This window comes from Argiope bruennichi, chromosome 7 (genome assembly GCF_947563725.1).
Source record: "Argiope bruennichi chromosome 7, qqArgBrue1.1, whole genome shotgun sequence".
Classification (NCBI taxonomy): domain Eukaryota; kingdom Metazoa; phylum Arthropoda; class Arachnida; order Araneae; family Araneidae; genus Argiope; species Argiope bruennichi.
This window is the reverse complement of record NC_079157.1, coordinates 107,500,086-107,523,834: the sequence shown is the minus strand read 5'-3', so window position 1 is coordinate 107,523,834 and position 23,749 is coordinate 107,500,086. Positions and strand designations below refer to the sequence as shown.

The 23,749-nt window shown below is 25.9% G+C and overlaps 1 protein-coding gene across 3 annotated transcripts in view; it reads right to left on the bottom strand.

Annotated features, from left to right (window-relative positions):
• Positions 1-509: 509 nt before the first annotated feature.
• The window catches only part of LOC129976189 (titin-like), a 41,003-nt gene continuing 17,763 nt past the window's right edge, over positions 510-23,749 (bottom strand). For 2 of the 3 annotated variants that reach the window (XM_056089635.1, XM_056089633.1), the window contains exons 11-21: positions 22,593-22,702; positions 16,690-16,744; positions 16,481-16,597; positions 14,825-14,902; positions 12,694-12,774; positions 12,315-12,422; positions 11,166-11,261; positions 8,683-8,769; positions 7,890-8,000; positions 6,686-6,793; positions 510-3,187 (exon numbers count right to left, since the gene is read on the bottom strand). In XM_056089635.1, the coding sequence (XP_055945610.1) occupies positions 2,214-3,187; positions 6,686-6,793; positions 7,890-8,000; positions 8,683-8,769; positions 11,166-11,261; positions 12,315-12,422; positions 12,694-12,774; positions 14,825-14,902; positions 16,481-16,597; positions 16,690-16,744; positions 22,593-22,702 (1,925 nt within the window). In that variant the 3' untranslated portion in view covers positions 510-2,213. The remainder of the gene's footprint in view (positions 3,188-6,685; positions 6,794-7,889; positions 8,001-8,682; positions 8,770-11,165; positions 11,262-12,314; positions 12,423-12,693; positions 12,775-14,824; positions 14,903-16,480; positions 16,598-16,689; positions 16,745-22,592; positions 22,703-23,749) is intronic. The other variant, XM_056089636.1, reaches the window with a different exon arrangement.

The following is a 23,749-nucleotide window of genomic DNA, read 5'->3' as shown; positions in this document are numbered from 1 at the left end:
AAGATAGATGATTCATTTCAATGACAAATACTTTAATAATTCAAAGAACACAATAATAATTTTCAAAAAAAAAAAAAAAAATTATATGCAAGTCGAAAGTTTTTATTAAAGACACATGCCATGCAAACATTTTCTTTCCTTTACAAAAATATAACATGTTTCTTGGAAAAATTTTACATATCCAATTCAAAGATACAGGAAATTGACTATAGAAAATATCACATACAGATTACAGATTATCTACGATTTTGGTACAAAGCATATTAAATTCTTTTTACACATGTAATAAAGAAATTACACAAATTACATTCTTCAAAATTTGATAGTAATAATTGAGTTACATTCTGAAAAAAATTTCAAATTATTATTTTAGACACAAAATTACACATTTTTTTCCTAACTATTACATTATACACAGAAAAAAATTCGTCAGAATTTTTTAAAAAATAAAGAAAATATAAATGACATAATATCAGTATATAAATTATAATTTACATTATAAATCATTTAAAATTAAATAATACACAGTATTTACAAATAATTTAAAATATATAACATTATATAAAATGTACAATTATTCTATTCATAAACAAAAAACAAAGGACAAGAGTAGTATAATAAATAGTTTCCAATTGTCATATGGTTGCTTTGGTTATTTAACAGAAGATAAATTCATGGGGAAAAAATTCATATGCTAAATATTTGTGGTATTTATCAAGTAACTACTATTCATAAATTTACACACAGGGAAATAAAATCCATACAATCAAAACAGTTATTATTGTTGAAGTTAACAACTGTTCAGCAAAGCTTTAACACTCGAATAAAGCATCTAAATATCTAGATGATTCAATTGAGAAATGATTAATAACATGGAATTCGATTCAATTCTGCATTGTAATCATCTAGAGTAATTTTTCTAGATCTTCATGCTTAAAGCTTTAATAGATTTCATTTTATTCTTAAAGGATAGGCATACAAGATTTACTGTTTTTTCAAGCAATATTTTTAAAAATTGAGAATGAGGAACAGCGTGACTAAGATTTTGAATAAGAGACGAGGAACATTCTCATACAGATTCTCGGCAATATGAAGCTTATACCATTTTTATAGTCAATTATAATTAAACAATATAAATGAGCTTTTCATTGGCAAATAGTATTCATTTTAAAGAATTCAATTTCATTTTAAATAAATTTTCATTAATTTCAGAAATTTCATCCATTTTTTAGTCTTGAAATATTTTTACACATTTTAACGATGCTTTACAATTATTTCCAATACAAAATGATACATCAGTGCCAGAATTTTATTCAGTGAATTATCCTTCCATCTCTAAATTTTCTGAAATAACTAAAGATTTTGTATCATAAACAGGAGTCAAGAAGAAATCAAGTTTATATGAACAACACATTAAAAAAAAGCTCACAATTTAATATTTTATTAAAGATAATTTTTTATCACAATTTCATATCATGTGTTTTATAGAAACCAAGGTAAAGTATAAAGAAAATAGTGTACAATATATTTATAATTATACTTAATATGCAAATTAATGTACGTAAATTTTTTTTGTACCTCTACAACCTATAAGCAACTACACATAAAAAAAACAAACAGAAGAATTAGAAGATTTTTCTATCTTATTGCAAAGTTTTCTTTCTTCTTTTTTTTCTCTCTACAATTTCAATTAAAAATAAACTTGACAATTTCTTCAAAGTACTAAATTCTTTCTATAAAATTATTTGAGCAAAATCTATTTTCTGATTTTGCCAACTGTTATATCACCTTCATGAAATAAAGATTTAAAATAAATATTAGATAGCAAAACTGCTACAAACTACATAATCAAAATTAAAAAGAAAATGAAAGAAATATTATAATAAAATAATAGCAAAAGTGGACCCACATATATGTACATAAGTTTCACTTTGAATGATAATATCATTTTACTTTGACACTAGAATTTAAATTGAAATTAGATATTTTCTTTCTAAGAATTTGATAAACAGCTAAATTTAATGATATAAGTTCATCAGAATGTCCTTGAATAGATAACTTCATACTATATATTAAAAAAAAAAAAAAACTTACTAGAACGTGATTAAAAGCAATAAATTATAAATAGTGCATATAACAATACCAAGATTTTGATAACATAAATATAAAAATTTAGCTAAATTTTTTTACCTATTTCTATTTTTGGCCAGAAATTAAGATTTCTGATACAGGAACAAATGTAGCATATTTGAATTGTTAGGAGTCCTTGTGAATAAAACTACAGGAGCTGAATCTGATACATTCTCTGGATTCATATTTATAGTTTTTGGATCAGCTGTTGAAGAATTCAATGGCATTTCTATAGAAGAGTGCTGCATATTTGATTTACTATCAGAATTGAAACTGAACACATTTAAAGGTGCATTTGTCAATGGCGATCGAGTTGGTGTACACATAGAGTTAGTTCTAGAAATGCTTATCTCTGGAGTACATGGTGACTTAGATGGTCCACTTTTTGAACGTTTCCTTAAAATGTTCGCAGGAGATTTCTGAACTGTTTCTAAATATTCTGGTATGTCATCTTGCTCTTCTGATTTGATTAGTTTTGAGTCAGTTGGCTTTGAATAAGTTTTTACAGGTATCACAACATTTAGTTTTGGCATTTCTTCTTCAACTGGTGTAAAGCTAGTGAAAGATGTTCTACGAGGTGGCAATACTGGTTTCTTCTGAATTGGAGGTCGCATACTACCTTTGATAACATTTGGTAGAATTTTTCTTCTTGTTCTGCGAGGCACTTGGTCCGACGTAACAACAACTTCTGTGACAACAGGATCTGTAAGGATATTGTTGGCTTCAACATCATTACAATTTTCAGAATCTGGCTTTAAGAAATTATCAATTTTGGACTGGTCTGAAGAAATGGCAGGTGATAAAGCTTCTGTAGGAGATATAGTTTCCACCACACTTATTATCTCAGGATTATTTGATTCATTCTGATCCATTTCATGAAGAGTCTCAATGACCAAATTATTTTCATTAGGAGTTTCAACATCCAAAGTGCAAATGATATTCTGTTCTTCAGAATATTCACCATTAGCTTCAGCAGAAGGAATAATAGAAAACTCTTCTTCTAATTGTGTAGATTCGCATAACTGGCTAACAGCTCCCAAAGAATCTGGGTTTTCAGCTAAAATAAACAAAAATACATGAATAAATCACAGTGGGTAAAAGAAAGCATTTGTTTAAGATAGTTTAACAAAAAAAAAAAAAAAAAAAAAAATCAAATTCAAGCATGCACAAATAGGTTTTCAATAAAATTTAATAATGGCAACAAATTAGTACATATGATACAATACACCAGTTTACAATGCTTATAGACTTTCAATAATCATCAGCGTTTAGTACAATTTGTTTCTCAGAGTAACACAATGATCATGTTTCAGATAAAATTGATTCAAGAATCTTTGGAGCAGTTCAGTACCAAACTGTGACCCCCCTCCCCCCTCTGGGTTTGGAAATTGCTCTATTCAGAAATGAGATCTTCCAGCTGTGGCTAATTCAGAGAAAAAGAAACCACTTTATGACATTCACTAACAAGTTAAATAAATACAAACACTTAATTTTTGAGTTATGTGAGCATTTAATTTTTTAATGCATCCCAAAATCTAATAGATGTAACTTAAACTGTCTTAATTGTTAAGTCAGCAATTCTTTAGTTTCATTTTTCAATTGCATAAAAAATAGCTACATCTTTCTTAAAAATGGCCATGTCTCAGATTCATTTAAACTACCTAAAAGGTTTAAATTAATTTTTCATTACATCTGCATATCCCTCATTTCAGTACTTCCAACAATGTTCCTTGAATTAGATATTACAATTATATAAACATTAAAACTAAAAGTTAAAACCTTATATTCATTTACAAGTTTTTAATCAATGTTAAAAGTTGTAATATTTATGTCAATATTAAAAAAATGAATACAAAAATGAACTTTTGGGCATGATATAATTAGGCAACTAATAATATGCTATATCAATAGATGCAAACCAAAATTTAAGTGTGCAATATTGTTTCAACAGTAATAACTTTTTTTATGAATCAAACACCATTTTAGTAAGAGTTACTTGGAAACCTGAGATAGGCAAATATTAATAGCAATTGTCACACATCTGAATAATTTTTAATATTTCATTAAGAATTTCTAATTATTTCAGAATTTATTATTATAAATTTCATAAAAAATTTATAACCTTTTTAAGCAATTGATTAATAGAGTGCCTAGTGAAGGACAATCATGAATGGCAACTAAAACTGAAGAAAATTTATATCATTATGATCAGAAGAAATAAAAACTGTAAAAGAATTGATTTTAGATGTTCAGGCTGCCAAAAATGTCTAAATTAGATGTTCTATAATTGCATAAAAGCTAAATGAAACTTGAGCATAACCCCTTGTGAAAGATTTATTCTAAAAATATTTTGTATTTGGAACATATTTATATTTACTGATGCATGGAATAGTATACAGCTGTGCATCCATGATGGAGGTTCTGTGACCAGCTAAAAAAATATGTGGATAAAGTTTGCCAATCTCATGTATGGCCATGTACATTTTAGACAGTCTATTCATTTGAAATTTAATCTATGTGCTGAATGTCTTTGGTTGCCATACGCATGTCAGAATATTTTTTCAGAAGAGATACAACTGCCATTTAACATTTTCTTCCCTTCTGGTATATACCAATTAATAGCCCCTTTTATCCACATAGATAATGCTTTTGATTCCTAACATATGAAAACTGATAATGCTCAGAAGAGATATTAATTTGAAATAATATTACCAATATTAAATATTATTACACTTTTGAATTATACCAAGCAACCATCATACAACACATTATCAGTGTCTAATTCTCATACTTTGTGTGCCCATTTACAAAGATCACTTATACTATGTTAATTTTCATAAAGAATTTCATCACCAGACTTGGATTAATAAACATATTTAATCAAATCAACCTTTGAATGTGATGAACAGTGCATATTCTATATTAATTTTTAAATATATATACAAAATTCTGGTTATACGTTACACTATCTTTACTTGCTAGTTTAAAAATAAACAATTTTAATTCTTAACCATTACAATAAAAATTAAAGGATTTTAAAGTGCATAAAGATTATGAAAGATTTTGTTTGAAAATGAAACTACTTTTCCGCTTTTACTTAATTTTTTTTTAAAAACTTGAAGGCGGAGTAAATGTTATTACAGAGCATGCAAATGAGTTCATTCTGACTGTGAATTTTAGCCTACCCCTACCTCAGCTTTCCAATATTTATTCTTAAATGAACATTCTCTGAATGCAATATATCCAATTTTACTATCAAAAATTAAGACACATGTTCAGAATATTCTGATGAAAATGCTTACTTTTTTACCAGTTTCTGAATTTATTGCATGCATGACTTATCTCAAATGTCTTTATTACAAAAGATTATCACAAATTCAAAATTTCCCCTTTCAGTTTTTTAGCAGAAAATAATTTAACTTTAAATGTAACTTTTCAGTTTCAGAATTTTCATTTCTAGAGTTTATTTTAAATAATTCTACCTTTTTATTTTTTCCTTTCTATTTTAAAGTTAATCTTTTCTTAATTTCTTTTTAATATGATTCCTGCTCAAATTAATGATCTGGTATCATCAAGACCTTTCCTCTAATTAAAAATAGCATTTTATTTGATCAATTGAAATCCCATTTTTATTTTATAAACCATTTCCCCCCATTTTTAATATCCAGTTTAAAAAATGATTCATGTTTATGAACTATGATGAAAATTTTTGGAGAATTTTAAGGATAAAATATTAAGATTCTAGAAATTTGATTAAAAGGAAGAAAAATCTTAAAGGACCTATAAGAAAATAATTAGCATTTTAATAATTATTGCTATGCTTGAGAACTTAGAAACAAACTAGAGTCAAATAAAGAAGACAAAAAGAGTGTAAGAGTAAATAACAAAATTCAAATCGCAGGGGAATGAGGATATTGAAACATATCCTAATTATTAAAATAAGCAAGAGATTTTAAATAGTTCAGCAAATGCACTTATTATTGCAGCAATTCATTTACATAATGAAAATATGTCTTTACATTTAAATTATTTAAAAGAATCAAGGAAAACAATAAAAATTACAATACCTTTCTATAATAATGTCAATGGGTAGCAGAGAACTTTACAATAATAACAACAGAGATTCAAAGTCAAAAAAATCTTTTTAAATAAACAAATTAAACATTGTTATAACTAAGAAAAACATTTGGGTAAAAAAAGAATGGAATGAAAATTTTTAATAGTAATTTATAAAAAAATTCTGCAAATAACAAGTAAAAATTCAGATATTAATTAAAGAATTAACCTTCCCTGAACTCATTTTTTAAAAGTCAAAACATTATTTTAATTTTGCTAAACAAGAAAATGTTGTATGGATTATTGAACATATTAGTAAAAATATTGTATTTCTTCAAAATGCCAGAATTAATCACAAGCAAATATGACTTTAAAAACTCAGTGGTATTCATCTACATCAATTGATTTATGTACTGCTATACTAATGCTAACAAGATTTTAAAATGAAAAGCAAATTCTATTTGCAAACAGTACCACAGTATCAAAAGACATTGCTTACCATCTGAGTCACTCAAAGCATCAGGATCTATAATGAAATCTAGCATTTTCTTAGCCTTTATTTTTCTTCCAGAACGTGAAGTTTCAGGCATTAAATCTGAAAAAGGATCTGTTAAAGGAAAGGAAAAATAATTTAGGCATTTGAGTTCATAAATTAATGTAGAATTATGATTTTAATATTTTATCTTAATCAAAAATAACAAATTACAAGTTATTTCACTCAAGATTACATCATTTTGTATTTATTTATGAGATGAGAAAAATTAAAGGTATTAAACTATAATCTATTCACAAATGAAACACACAACTGTAATCAAAAATATACATATACACACAAATACTCAAAGCAAAACTGGTATTATTATTATTTCTTTTGGCATTATTATTATTATTTGTAATCAGTATTTTCAAAATGACAGGACTTTTGAAAGTATACATTAAAAAACTGAAATTTAGGTCTATAAGGGAGAAAAAAGGGATTAGTTTAGTAAAGAGTTGTACATTCTTTTGGGTAAATGACAAAAAACATTCCATTTGTTATACTCTCTTTTAATATCAATGAAATAACTAATTAAGGGGGGACGGGCAGAGGACACACAGATATAGGGGAGAGGACAGACCTGTATCATAATTTCAAAACACTGTTCAATTTTATTTTTCTGAGAAATAAGATTACATGTGTGGATTCAATTTTAAATAATCTGCACGACTTTCACTAATATTCATTTAATTGTGGTCAACAAATTGAAAAACATGAGTAATGAACTTCACAAGCTGTAATTTCAATAGATGGAATTAAGAAAGAGGTACTGGTAAATTCTGATAATATATATCCACTTATCATGAAAAATATTTTTCTAATATTAATGAGATTTTGTTCCAACTGGTTAATAGACTGAATAAGAAAAAACAAATATAACAATTATTTAAAAAATGCAAAATCTCTGCTCTCTTAATGAAAGAATATATAACATCACCAGATGAAATAGGAAATTTGGCCAAATATGAATAGCTATAGTGACACCATCCCAAAAGTTATGTTAGCAAAAGTATCAATCCAACTATGATCTTAGAACATCAATTAAATAATATCAATATTTTGGCTAAACTAATAATTTTTTCAATTTCCAATCTAATTCAAAGAATTTTAATAACAGCAATATCACAATCCAAATTCAGCATATCAGTTGATTTCAAAAACTTACTATTAGTTTCAAGGCTTTCTTCATTATTCTCTGGTAAAGTTTGATGTGTTCTTTTCTTTTTAATATGTATTTCTCCAGAGTACTTTCCATCATTACTTTCATCTAATGAACCTTTATATATATAAAAAAGTGAGTGAGACTACACAATAAAAACTTGTAATATCCTTTACAATCAAATTAGCATAAAAATAATGCGATTTGTATTGTACCTAATTAGAAATTTTAATAAAAAGGAAGAAAAATTAGAATTGGAAAAGACAATTAGAAGTTTATTAATTTAATAAACTAGTTTTTAGTTATTAAAATATTACTTGTATTTTATTTGTAATAATAGTATTTTTTATACAAGAGATATACACAGTAACTATACGATTGTAGAAACATGAGTTGAAAATCATAAAGCCAGCTTTCATCAGTAATAATGTATCAAACCTTCAGATTTCCCTAATCAATTTATCAGCTTATAAAAATTAAAACAGACATTTCTAAATCTTTATTATGGTCACCAGAATATATAAAAACATCGAGCTACTAAACATGATTATTATACAGAAATTTTCATACTTTTATCAATTTAAAAATATAATACAGTAGTTTAAACAATTAGCTTTTGTTTAAGAATATTTTTTGTTTTAATTGTTTGATAAATAATCAAACTATACAGAAATCCATCCAGAAAAAGCTTCATTCAGACTAACAAAAAAATGCTATTTAATGATAATGAATAAATTTTGATTTACTGATTAACTACAATTTAATGGTTAGACAACAAAAAAATATGAAAAATATTTACCATCTACTTCTTTAGTAATAAAGGGACAAATCTCTTCATTACTTGTTACTTTTTCCTGAAAAGTGTTGTGATCACCAGTAACCAAGCCTATTAAAAGAGAATTAAACAAACCATACTTCAGCAGGATATGTAATTTTAAAGAATTATTCAAACAAAATTTTATTTAAATGCATCACAACAAATCATAAATACAACTTTTAAAATTTAATTTCACTTAGACATACAACTATCATAATCATGTTAATTGAGGAATGACTCCATATGCTCAGAAACATATATAGCATCCCTCCATGTCTCAGCAATCATATCTCTTATAATACAAATTGTAGTTTTTTTTTTTTTTTTTTTTAGATCTAATGTTACTCCACAAATATTTTCCCCAACCTTTAAAATGTTTCACTAGAAGACATATTTAAAACAATTGTAACATTATAAATACTCACAACTCATTTAAAAAAAAAAAAAAAACTTAAAAAACTGAATACAATATAAAAGAAAGCAAGCTTAAAATTTTGTTTGGATACTTGCTTTATGATTTTGCCAGGCCACAATGATAATAGCTAAGTGATAGCCCATTTCGATACCAATATGTATCTTCAGTTTGTTCACTCTTGCACACAAAGAGGTAATTGAATCAATGATGTCTTCCAATGAAATAAAGACACAAATAATAATTTCAAAAGATTTAAACTAGACATACATGTCTAGCATGCGATTGAAAATGAAGTGCACAGCAATGCCTGCAAACACGTTTCAAAATGTCTGACATGAAATGGATATTGCATGGATGTCACAGAAAACAATTATTACAAATACATATAAAAAATGTTAAGCCTTCTCTGCATTGTATTTTGATTTTTCTCTTTCTATCATTATTTTAAAGCATAGTCATTGTATCTATTTGCAACTCTGCATTTGTTCCAATAAACCTATATAATAAACTAAAGCCTAACGATTAGAAATTATGGTATACACAGATTTAACTAACTCAAAAAACAAAGGTGCTTGTGGTATAGAATTGACATCAGCCATACAAAGTTTTGCTGGAGATGCTCTATAATGCAAGGGGTATGCAGCATAATGCTTCTGTACACTTTTTTCCCCTTCTATTATTTACATTTATATTTTTAAGCTATCATAAATTTCTTAAAGCAACTTACAAAAAGAAAAATTCTTTGCCCACTATGTTGACTTGACTTGTATAAACTTTAAGATGCAAAAGTCAGATTTTATACTATGCCGACAGATAGTGATAATAGAACATTTTTTGAGAATAATCCCCAAAGTGAAGATAAAGATAGTTAATTGGTTATATTCAATGATTCATTATCAAGAAATTTGAGTAAGCATAATATTTGCAATCAAATATTTATATTCAGCATCCATAGCAGAGGCCAATTTGTAATGGTAATCTACTATGGCCCCATCTGTTTTTTTTTTTTTTTAACCGATTTTCGTGAAATACCGACTTTAAATATCCAGGTCTAGAAATTTGAGAAGAAAGTTTCAAAAATTTGGTGGCTACAATGGTATCTTTTATATTTTCTACATTTGCTATAGAAATGAGGGTGTTTTTGTTTTTTTTAAAAGCAGAATTAAAATTTTTTCCATCCTATGAATCAGAAAGTACATTAGAATTTGGAATTGATTAATACTACTGAGTGGACAAAGTAAAAGAAGCAATCTTAATAGACTTTGAAGAGATGTCAATAGATTTTGCATGTTATTTGTTGAACAGCATACATTTACAGATGAGACATAGATGATTCTAGGCAGAGATGCTGAAATTTTAATAACTTACTTGGCTTCTTTATGGTTATAAGATCTGATAATTTATTTAAAACAAGATTTTTCTTTTTTTAAACTTTAGACTAGTGGGAAAAAAAAAAAAAAAAAAAAAAAAAAAAGCTGACTGCTTTTACACACTTTTGCTGATAACTATGAAGTTGCATAACATAATGATGCAAATTAGAGTTCAATTGTGTGGACTTTTTATAGGAAAAGAGCACTGCTAACGTTTAACACAATGTAAGGGATTAGAGATGTAAAGTATAACAGATAGTTCATAAGAACCATGAATTAAATACAGCCGTAACAGTATCTTGTGAAGAATTTTCATGCTTACTATGAAGGGGGAAAAAAAATGAAATTAAAAAGCAAAAGATGAAGGAAGGATAAACAGAAACAGAGTAAATAATTTTAAGAACTCAGGGTTGGGACATCAATACCTACCAAAATAAAGTGAGCCTCTGAGTGAATTCTGTTTTAAATTTTACCTGCTTAGAAAATTTCATTACAAGGTTTCAAATACTCATGACTATGAAGTTTTTTTTTTTTTTTTCCCTGTAATGATACTTGTATAAGTCCATAAGTTCAAGTGCATTCCTGAAATGTAAACTTCAAAGAGATGGAATTTTTTTTTAAAGCATTGTACTTGAATCAATATTTTTGTTAACAGGAATAGAAAAATGAAGTCTTTTTACCATTATTTTCTGAAGTTTCCATGTTACCATCATCCTCTTCAGAGAGTATTTGAGCTGTTTTCCTTTTTTTGATAGGCAATGTTTCTCCCTCACTATCTGAAGGGAAAAAACAACAAAGAATCAAAATTTAGTATAATTTTCAAATAGAGAGAGAGAGAGAAAAGCAGTTCTCCATTGACAATTTTTTCATCAAGCAATCAGATAGAATTTTGAAACTTCCATGCATCAAATTTACAAATGGATGAATATTTGTTGAACAGCTTCTTCTATATTAAAAAACTTTTTTCCTCCCATTTTAGTTTTTTTTTGTGGTTAAATTTACATTTAATAATATATTTTTCAAGTTAATAACAAGTTAGTATATTTTTATAGTTAGTAATAAATAAAGTTAATTAAAGTTCATTTCATCGAATTTAATGTTATTTCACTTCCTGTTTAAAGTTCTCTGTATAAGTTAGGGGATGGCATGGAATCAAAATTCGAACACATAATTTGGAAGCTTGATATATGTTTATTTTTTTTTATTACTTTGCCAAATTAGTATAAACCAGATTTATTTCAAAAAGAAAGCTTTTTTTTTTTTTTTTTTGTATTTACATATATTTCATTATATTTTGATAAGTAGAAGTATATTTCGCCTTCATATACTAAGTGAACAGTTCAAGACAAAACAATTTATTGTATAAGTTAAGTAGAGAATCACTTTAGCTTTTAAAATTCATGAACAATTAATGCAAGTAAGCTTTAATGAATAAATTTTTATTTAATGTCAATTCATTTCAAAGTTTGTCATTTTGTTTATTTTCTCATAAATAACCCATTTAAAAAATAACAGGTCTAATTATAATAATCATACTTTTTAGTGGCATAATCTATGCATGATAGTTTACCTTATTACGAGAATTTAATTCAGACCTTTTGTTGAAAAAAAAGCTAAAGAGATATCGGGGAAAAAAAAAAAAAAAAACCATTATTAAATTTTGTTAACTAGCAGAACTTTTATTTTGTGTATCGAATAAGGGCTAAAAATAGATTCTAAAACTAAACAAAAAGAAAATTTCTGCAACATTTTATACACACTTTTAAAGATTTTTTTTAAAAAATCGAAGTATATAAATATACAAGAAAAGAATTTCACCAAACCATTACCATTTGTATCACTTAAATCATCCACGTCGGTAACATAATCTGCTAAATCCTTGGCTTTTCTTATTCTTTCAGGTCGTGAAGCAATAAGTTTTGAGTTGGATTCTGAATCTAACAGAAGGAAAATGACAGTTTAGATCTCATATTAAAATTTGTCATTTTTTAAAAAAGAGCTTTTTTTTACATTAAGAGCATAAAGAAAGTCATTTTAAATGTGAAAACAGAATCGTCAAGGGATTTTATTGTATATGAAATAGAACATTTCATAAATTTTCAATATTTTCCATCAGTACAAAAAAAAAAAGAAAGAATTATATTTACAAAAGAATTGTAATAATATATATATATATATAATTTAAGCAAAAAAGATTATTTTACTTGCCATTTTTATTTACTTGCAAATCTCCATTAGACATTGAATCAATTGCTTCTCTACTTTCCTCTTCCACTTCAAGAATAGATTCTGAAATTCAAAACAATTTTAATTACACTTAAACAGATTGAAATATATCATGGTCATATCATTGGTCTTCACTTATATTTAATCTATAACAATAATACAATGTTATATATTTTTATAAAAAGTTTAATATTTTCAATAATATTATTCTCTGATTCAAGCCAATAACTTTCCAGTTTAATAAGTTTATTGATTTATCACCAAAAATTGGAAAATTATAGCTTGCTTAGAGGCTTGCAATAGCATTTTAAAACAATAGTATAGGAATTTTATAGCTATTTAAATACAAATATATTACGGAAAAAAGTTGAATTAATAGTAAAATAGAGCTTTTATAACTGAAAACAGTTTGTTGTCTATTATTAACTGTTTAAAGTTAATGTTCTCAAATGGGAAAATACCTGTTGCATTTGAACAATTTTCCATAATACTATACAATAAAGTCCAGCATTCTACGTTTTTTGTGCAAAAGTACCTTATTCATTTCATTTGTATTTAGTAATAAAAATAAGTTTTTATTGCTTTCCTAATTATACTATCTGATCATCTATACCTTCTATTTTCATACAGAGAGTAATGAATTTACAAGTGGCCAATGGAACATCATAAAAGTTTTTGTTCATATTTTAGTGATTGATATCTTCAAACCAAAGCATTAAAAGATGAAACATCCTGAAATAATCTAGGATATGAATTCGGCCAATAAAGGAATAAAGAATTTTTTAAATATCTTTTGAGTTCTTATCGAGTTTTATAATAAATCACATTGCCCCACAAAAAGTTCTTTAAACTACTAAAATAAGCTTGTTCACCCTGAATTAAAACAGTAACCATAATAATCATTGCATGTGCATAACTGACACCTGATTATGTATTAATGTTGTCTACAAAACTTAAATTGTTTGTTATTTCAAATATCAATTAGTTAAGAAACAATTATTACATTTTTATGAAATTATAAATTATTATAAGATTTTTGATAGAATGTTTATTTTTAATACACAAATTGCAATTACAGATTTTGCAATAAATTCTTAAAATTATTTGAAGTTCCTTATCCCCATTTATAATAAATTTAGACAATTGCAATAAAAAATTTAAAGAAAAAATCAATTGAAAAACGCTAATTGAAATTAATGCATAAGAAAGGACAAAAGCCATTATATATTGATAATAAAAAATGTTTAAAGTGAAACCCAATCTTTTGCTTTTAATTTGAGCAAAAAGACTAATACTTATTTCAACGTTCATTTAACTATTAAATCACACGACGATGCACACAGATATACATAATTATACATGATGGATCTTTATCTAATATTTTATATAAATTTATACTCAAAATGAAAACATTACTGAACTTCAAAATAAAAGAAAAAATCTTGCATTGAAATGTTTGCTCATTTCTTAATGCACCAAACATAATCTATGACAGTTAATTGCAACATTTCTTTCAGTCCAATTTTAGTCAATTTTTTCTTGCTTAGAAGAAGACTTTCAATTTTGAAAAAATTTAAGGAATTCATTTATAATTCATTTTATTACAAGGAAACATTCAAAAGTAAACTCAGTAATCCTATAATGTACTTATAATGCTTTGATAAAATAATGATTATGTTATACCAAACAATTAAATATATTAGTGGTATGTCATGTCTTTGATATCAAATTCAAATTACAAATATTTCTAAAGCACTTGACCATTTCTTTCAAAACTGTCTTTCACTGCAGAATAGTAATGATAACTTCCTACAGTTTTATTACCACTAGTAAAATAACAAAAATTTACAAATCTACAAAATTGTTCCAGAAATAAAAAAATAAATAAAAATTTTTTTTAATGAAAATACAGTATTTGTACATGTATAAAATAAAAACTATAAAAACTGCTCACTCCAAATTAATTTGATGTCTTAATTTGGAAGGAAATGAGAAATCAGATAATTACAATTGGACATGAGGGATAATATTTGATCCTTATTTTTAAACATTAAAAAAGTTCTTTGCATGCATGTAATTAATATTAAATTTACATGCAAAAATATTTTGATACCTGATGTATTTTCATTGACGATAGCTTCAGTTAATTCCGATTTCTTTTTTCTTCCTCTTTTACCTGGAGTCTTTATTCCTGTATAATATATAAAAGTTACATAACTGATTAAAATATGATCTTTAATAATTAGATTTTAAATTTGTATATGAAACTTTTCCTGTTTGTTAAATATCAATGCAATAAATTTTTTTTAAAATCCTAAAGACATGTATAATATTAAAAATATATATATGCATGTCAATTTAATAGTTTATTTGCATATATCACTGGAATTAAAGCCACTATATTCAGAATAAAGGTATTTAAACAGGAATGATCAGACTTAATTTCAGAGACCTTTAATTGATATCTTATACTTGTACTTTATTTTAAAATTATTCAAAAGATACTTTGAAATGAACAATAATTAAGCAATAGGAATGGAATTTGAGACAGAATTCTAACACTGAACTATATCAATTTGAGGATATCTGGCACATAATAATTGATTTAATGTTGAAGATTGTGGGGTTATAAATATAGCATATTTTCAGAGAAAGTGAAAGCTGAGATTCTTTTAATACCAGAATGCAATAGTCCCAAAGTCTGAAATTTACAATAAAAAAAAAAAAATACTTAATGCAAATATTATGCTTTATCATTCAACAACTATCTATTAATCATTAGAAATATTTTCCTTTTTACTTATGGCTGATTTTCATAAAGTGCATCAATCATTTTAAATACAATTTCGAAATTCATTATAAAAACTGAACATAGCTTAAATTCAAATGATCTGAAAAACATTACTCTGATTTTCTTAATTTATTATTAAATTAATTCAATTAAATAAATAATCTCTAAAATAAAATAAATTTTAGAAATCTTAGTCTTATATAGTATAAAAAATCTTATATTGTATGTTTCAAAAATATCACACAGTAAAAACCATATAATTTTTTTTAAAAATTTCTATTCATGAGTGTGAAAGAAAATTATCAACTTTTATGTTTAGCGAGAACCAACTAAATTAAAAAATATAGGGCATTATAAAGTAATAAGAAAAGTCTCCCATATAATCAGAAAAACAATCATGTTTCTATTAGAAAAAAATGTAAAAGCCTTTTTCTTAGAAGAAAAGTGGTTACCTTAATAAGGAAAGAAAGAAAGAGAGAGAGAAAAAGACGTGAATCCCCTTCTCTCCTCTTGAAGGAATATATTGCATTTTTTTCCTTACAGTAGGGAACAGATTTGTGATTAATCATCATTTTCTCTACTGTATAGTCACATAATGTGCAATAAATTTTGCATATATTTTTTCATTTTTTTTAACCCATAGCAAAGAATATTTTAATTTTCTTGTAGATACTTGGAATAAAAAAAAAAAAAAAAAAAAAAAAAAAGAGAAAGAAATCCCCATAAAGGGGAAGAGGGGATTGTATAGTGATAAGATTATAATATAAAATCTAATTAACAAATCTATTAATTACATTTTAGAAAAGGGATGGAGAGGAGATTAAATATTATCCTTATTTAAGATTTTGGACATTTCATGTGAAATGTTACTAGTTAATACAAAAGACACCCAAATAAAATAAACTAATTCCTGTATTTAATATAACAACAAAAAACAAAAACAAAAAAATTCAATTAATGTTATACATATAAGCCCACCTGATATAGAAAATTTTTTTGCTTGTTTAGGAGCATCATCAATCAGTTCTGATTCATCCAAAAGTTCAATATCATGATCCTCATCTAATATATTTAGATCATACGTTTGCAGTTCATCTGCAATAAAAGGAATAAAAAAAACAGTCAAAGGTTAAAACACTCGAATAAAAAAAACATAATAAAAAAAAGCAGAATTTGGAGATACTTACACATAGCAGTATGAACAAACTTGGGATTACTCTTTTCTTCTCTTTTAAATTTAAGCTGAAAATAGAAGGCATTGTAAAATTGAAAAGAAGGATAACAGATTGCAAAATTCTGTAACTACAATGCATTTTAAACAAGTGTTAAAAATATTAACAAAACAACAACATATAAAATACCAATCCACAATGGAGCTGCAATGCAAGTCAACAAAAACAAATTTTTATCAGTTAATTTTTTTTATACAAGCTTACACATTTTAGATTAAGTTTTAATTAAGAAAATTGTGATATTTAGTTTGAAATTGGAATATTTGAAATGATACTTTTTTGTTATTTTACACATATGAACATATTAGGGGGGGGGGAGGCCAGTATGAGCAATACCCAATTAGCCCTAAATGTTGTGAAACTATAGAATGAACAAGATCAATGTTTCTGTTACTAGAATAATTTCATAGCAGTTTATTTCAACAGTAGTCATCAAATCACAATTAAAAAAATATCTAGAAACTTCTTCATTGCCAATGTTATTCTATTTCCAATTCTCAAAAATTTTTGTTGATAAAGATTCTCAAAATAAAAGATAACATCCTCCTCAAGCTTAACCTAAAGAATAATATCAACAAAAAGCAATAGTGAACCCTAGAATGAAAATAAGTCTGTAATCAGCTTTACAGTATATTATTACTTTTCATATGATTTTTTATATCCTATGAAAATGAATATTTCAAGCATACAAAAAGTATATTATTATTTTTCATATGTTTGAGGAGGATATTGTAATTTTTTAAAACAACAACGAATTTCTACAAAAACAGAGAAAACTGAAAGCATACATAATTATCTCTCCAAAAAATTATACAAAACATTTGAATTCTTACTACTTGAAATAGTAATTCAGTTTTCAATAAGATATTCTAAAAAATCTTCTATATGAATTGCTTGTTACTAATTTGTTTACAAAAAATCAGAAAAAGATATTAGTAATATCTATGAGAAAATTTCTCTTCATTGAGATTAATAAACAATCTGATGAGTCAAAATGCTGTTAGGAATATAAAAGGGAGAAATACATGCACAGTGATTTCAGTTCCATAACAAGAAAGGGGGAAAAAATATCACACTAAATATTTAATATTATTGTTATTTTGAGACTTGCATTTCAAATAATAATAATAATTTATAGTAATTTTTCACATTTAAAATTAATTTTTGCTGGAAGTAAATTGAAAATACAAATGCTTTTATCAATATCCATTGTTTATCTCTACTAATAATAATGGAGAATGTATGTCTATATGTTTTTGCTTTACAGGCCAGACATTTCGACCTAGAGTTATCAAATTTTGCACTTATGTACATTGGGTGGTGGGAATGTGGAGTACCTTAATAATTTACAAAACTATTTCCAGATATAAATGGTTTTTATACAATTGAAAAGTTTAAAAAATTATCTTTTCAATGATACCAATTTAGTTGCTGTAAAATTATTTACAGCAACTAAAGATATTTTTATTAATCTTTACAATATTAATATTTTGTGATAAAACCTAAATAATTTTCACCACTACCTTTGAATTATTTCTAGATATTTTTTTTCCTTCATCAAATTCCACCTTCAAATTATGAAGATGCAGATGTTTTTTCAACATTAAATACATTTCAGTTTAAAAGATGCTTTTAATAAGTTTTTGAATATTGTGGCAATTACAACTTACATTTAAATTTCATAAATAAGCAATAAGGATTTTTTTTTTAAATTGTGCATTTTTGATATGCACAAATATTTTTATACTATCATACTTTTAATTTGACATTTTGCTTTTTTTTTAAAAATATTCTTTTTTTTTTTTTTTTTTTTTGAATGCTGAAGGAGAGAAATTTTTATTGAATAATTTCCTGACTTATAATGAAATATATTGAGTAGTGCATTTCAAACTTTAATGTTAAATGATTCTATGTTCTGTCCTTATATTTTAGATAAATGTACTTTTATTCAGCAAATATTTTATACCAGTTATTTGCTTCTCTTTCAAAATTAAGCTTCAAATTTTAAACAAAACGAATTGAAAATAAGAGATAAATTTTAAACAAAACAAATTGAAAATAAGAGAGACAAATTTTAAACAAAACAAATTGAAAGTAAGAGAGACAAATTTTAAACAAAACAAATTGAAAGTAAGAGAGACAAATTTTAAACAAAACAAATTGAAAGTAAGAGAGGCAGATATCACAAAGAACATAACTGCACAAGGCTTCTGAAATCGCATGTTATATGACTATTAGAATTTGAAATTTTAACGAAAAAAATGAAATTACTTTAACGAGGAAGCCATTAAGATTATGTTTCTATAAAATATTCATTTTAAATTTTATGTAACCAAGAATTCCAGAAAAACAGCTAGATGTCAAAGGCAGATAGTATATACAGGATGTCCCACAAAGTATGCAGAGTCTAATATTTACAGATTTGTACAGAACACGTCGAGACGAGTATTTTTGTATATAACTTGTGGAGTCCCTGAATATAGCATCATAGTCTAATTAAGATGTGAAGCTTGTATTATGAAAACCTAAAAAAAAAATGGAGGGGGGGGGGAAAGAACCATATGGAAATCTATGTTTAGTGAGAACTTTCAATAAAACAGATTTTTGAAATGTCGGCAGTTTGAACAAATGACATGACAATTGTTTTCAGCAAAATATCTGTTCCAATTTCCTTAGCCTCTGTTTCAATTGCCGCTTTCAAGTTATCCAATGTTTAAGTTTATTGCAAGATACACTATGTCTTTCAGACATCCCCATAAAAAAGTCACACGGGTTAACATCTGGAGAGTAAGAAGGCCACGCTATACCACTGCCTGTTTTCGTAATGAAATCCAACCTCATCAGTCTATCATAAAAAGGTTCCAGTAAGAGATTGAAGTTTCGTTGTCTGCGGTGAGTTCTAGCACCATCTTACATAAACCAATAACTGCTTATTTTGTATTTGCCACACAATAATAGTATGACACTGTCATTCAACATGTCAAAAAAAGCTTCACCGGTGACACTTTCGAAAAAATAACTGGCCCAATGATGTCTTTGGCAGATAACACACATCAAGCTGTAAGCCTAAGTGAGTGCAATGGTCAAACCATTGCATGATGAGAATTTTCAGCGGTGTAGAACTTCCAGTTCTGTTTGTTAACATATCCTTGGAGGTAGAAGTGCACCTTATCACTGAACCAGACCCAATTAAAATCAATTTTGCCACATTCAACTTTAGTAAACATCATGTTTGCAAATTCAAGCCTCCTTAGAACATCCAAATTGGTCAAATTAATGATTAATTTGACCAATTTGGATTTTGTAAGAAAACACAGCTGTATTCCTCTTCATTATTCGATGCACCGTGCTTTCAGATATATCAAATTACTGCGCCACCTGTCATACTAAAGTTGACGGATCTGCTTTGCACGCTTCTTTCAATTTCTGAACATTAGCTTCCGATCTTGCACACATCTCTTTTTTCCTCATCGCTAGCTAATTATCCAGTGATGGTCTCCTTAAATCTTTCCTACTCGAATTCAATTGTCGAATTTTTTCCATCACAGCTGCTGCTGATTGCAATTCATGATAAGTGAGCACCATGAAAACCCAATGCTCAATCTAATAATTGCTCATTTTAGAACCACAAAGATTGCATACAGTACACAGCAATTTCTTAGCAAATAATGTGCGACTCATTCTCATCAAACCCGTTTTTTAAGCTTTATATGCACAATGGGAATTCCCATATTCACTTGCAGATGCTCTTTTCCTCTCATATATATATATATATATATATATATATATATATATATATATATATATATATATATATATATATATATATATATATATATATATATATATATATATATATATATAATACTAATTAGTAATACATACCAAGTTAAAAAAAAAATAGAATCAAAATTTTTCAAAAAATAAAAAAATAAGAATCCGGCCTGAAGACTTCTCAAGGGTCACCCTCAGGCAGGGATTCAAAATAAGGGATTTTTTCTGTGAGGAATCCAACAGAATTGACCCCTAGTGATCCGAAAACCACCTGAAATTAAGGCCCAAGAGATACTCCATTTTTACAGAAATTAAAGAATACAAAACAAAATTATAAAAGAATATGACCACCAATTAAGCAAAAAATACAATAACATAAAATAAACTATATAAGAACTCTCATAACCAATTATTAAAACAAAAAGGAAAGAACATGCCAGCAGCAAGCAAAAGAATTTTTTACAAAAAGTTTCCCACCTTGTTCTAACTTGTTCCCCGTGTATTATTCTGTTTCTGCTTATGCCATTCAAGGTAAAATACAATTGGTGGGTCTCAGCGCTATCTATTGAGTTAGTTAATATGCAATGGAAAGCCTATTTTAATTTTAGGCAAAGGATTAATACCGGATCATCTCTTTTTTTAAAATTAAAATATCAATATTGCAGTAGTTTCTGGAAAATTAATTATTAATTAAATTTTTAATGAGATTATTTGTTGTTTCAAATTAGGAAATTTTGTTATTACAAACTCTTTTAATTCTATTGAATTATAAGAAAATTAAATTTTTGAGTTTAGATTAGAATGGTAATTACAAAGTTTCGTTATTTTAAAGTTGAATTCATCCTTTTATTGTAGATACCAACTATTGTTTTATCAATAGCAATTTCATTTTTTAAATCCAGAAAGGTAGCTTCAAGTTGATTTTTATTTGTTTCTGTTAGAATTAAATCTTTTGGATAGCAATTAGTCACAATATTGGTATTATTTAAGTTTATCAAAAGTAAGTCATCAATACACCTCCAACCGTTTATTAAATTATATTTAATTATTATAGGAAAATATTGGCTAAAACACTCAAGAAAGCTGTTCCCACTGGAATGCTCTTTATTTGTTTATAAAAATTAATTCCATTAAAAATGTAATTGTCGCTAATATTAAAACTACATAATTCTAGCCAGTTATTTTTAGTAATAACATCTTCATTTAAATATTCATCATATATAAAAGTACAGACATTTATTAATTTTTCATTAGGCAGATTGGTGTACAAATTTTTGAAATTGTAAGTATTAACTTTATTAATGTCATTATCTTTAAAAAATTTCAAAACTTCATTGTTATTATTAATTCTAAAGTTATCTTCATCTTTTATTTTGTCCAGGATAATGTTTAAGTATTTAAAGAAATGTTTTCCCATATAGTAATTATGACTGCCAGTGCTACAAGTCACGAATCAGAATTTTAATGGATTTTTATAAAATTTAACTGTTGGGAATAAATAAGGATAGTTTCGAGAACAAGTCTTATTTATTTATTTATTTATTTTTTTTTTTTTTTTTTGCGAAAACTAGCATTTTTTATCTAATTCCTTTTACTTGTGTTCTTTAAAATATAAGTTGCATTAGAGTTATATCCATTAATTAATAGTTCTTTATAATAATATTTACAAATTAAATAGAAATTATTTGCTAATTTATCTATCACTGTAATAACAAACTTTTCTTTTAATTTTTTTTAATGTTTTGCTAAAATAAATCCCTTGTTCTTTAGATCTATCAATATCTGTATTTATTTTTGTTTTAATTTCCTCTAAAATTCTCACTTTCCATTCCCGGAAACCTTCCGCAGGCGAATGGTATTTTCTAGATTATTTAGCAATAAAAATATCCAAATCTTCTCCAATAGAAATTAAGATTTTATTATAGTTTATTTTTTCTCTTAATCTAAATTTAGTTCCTATATATATATATATATATACATATATATAGACACACACACAAATTATTAGCAATCTAGCAATATAATCTATAAAATACAAATGATTGTAATATAATTACAAATAATAAAGGAACAGTGATACCTACTTTTAATTCACGCCTAGTACGAGTAACATTTCCATCTTCTTTAAAAATATTTTCCATCAAAGCAAAATCTGTACCAACTAAACTAAGAGCTTTATAAAATTTGGCAGTTTCTAAAAGAGAAGAAAATGATTTTGTATGTATATATAATAAATCTGAAATTATTATACAGTTATGATACTTAATGCAATAATTATAAGCATGTAAACATATAAAATAGGTAAAAATGCCACATTTTAATTTAATACATTTCAGTTTTAATGAGATACTTTTTAAAAATATATTCTATTTTATTCTTAATAGAGTTGATTATTTCTAAATGTCTAACATAATTTGGGAAAAGCAATGTATCTATATCCAAAATTTAGAATTAACTGAAGGTATTGTAAACCATATATTAATCCTATATTGCTAACAGTATCATAATCATGGGATTTGATTTTCTACGATATGGCACTCTTAAACCTTTCAATAATATCTCCAGTATTTAAAGTAAATTGCAATTCTTGTGTAGGAGGATTCTTCTTAAAAATCCAAATGAACCACACACAGGTGGAAAAGTTCATTCTAGACAGCTACAAAAGACATAGTCATCTTTGTTTAACATGAATAAAATTATTATGCTATAATAGTGAACTGAAAGATTAACTCCATCATCTAAATGAAAAAAAAAAAAAAAAAAATGGATTGCATATTGTAAAGCACATTTATTTCATAATTTATTTTTTATTTTACTTATTTAACTTTCGTAAATTTTTGGTTCTTAGTTTTCAACTAAAAAAATATGAAACTTTCCTTCTTTTTTAAAGGATCAGCAGAAAATGTTGATAAATCATAATTATAAACAATTTCTATATAGTTTACTATGCTGCAATAGCTTTCAAATTCAATTTAAAATGTTACAAATATATTAGACGTAATACAGTGAATATTATAAGTGAAGTTATAACTTGAATTAAACATAATCTATGCCACTAAAAGGACATTTAAATGATGGCGATCATCTTTGAAAGTGGAGAAGAAAGATAATATTTCAATTGAAATCCAATTCAATTAAAATTACAATAGTTATCTAAATAACAAAGCTGGGTTTCTCTTCATTATGTCACATTAAAAGCATATTTATTCATAAAATGTCTTCAAATTTTTAATATATAAGT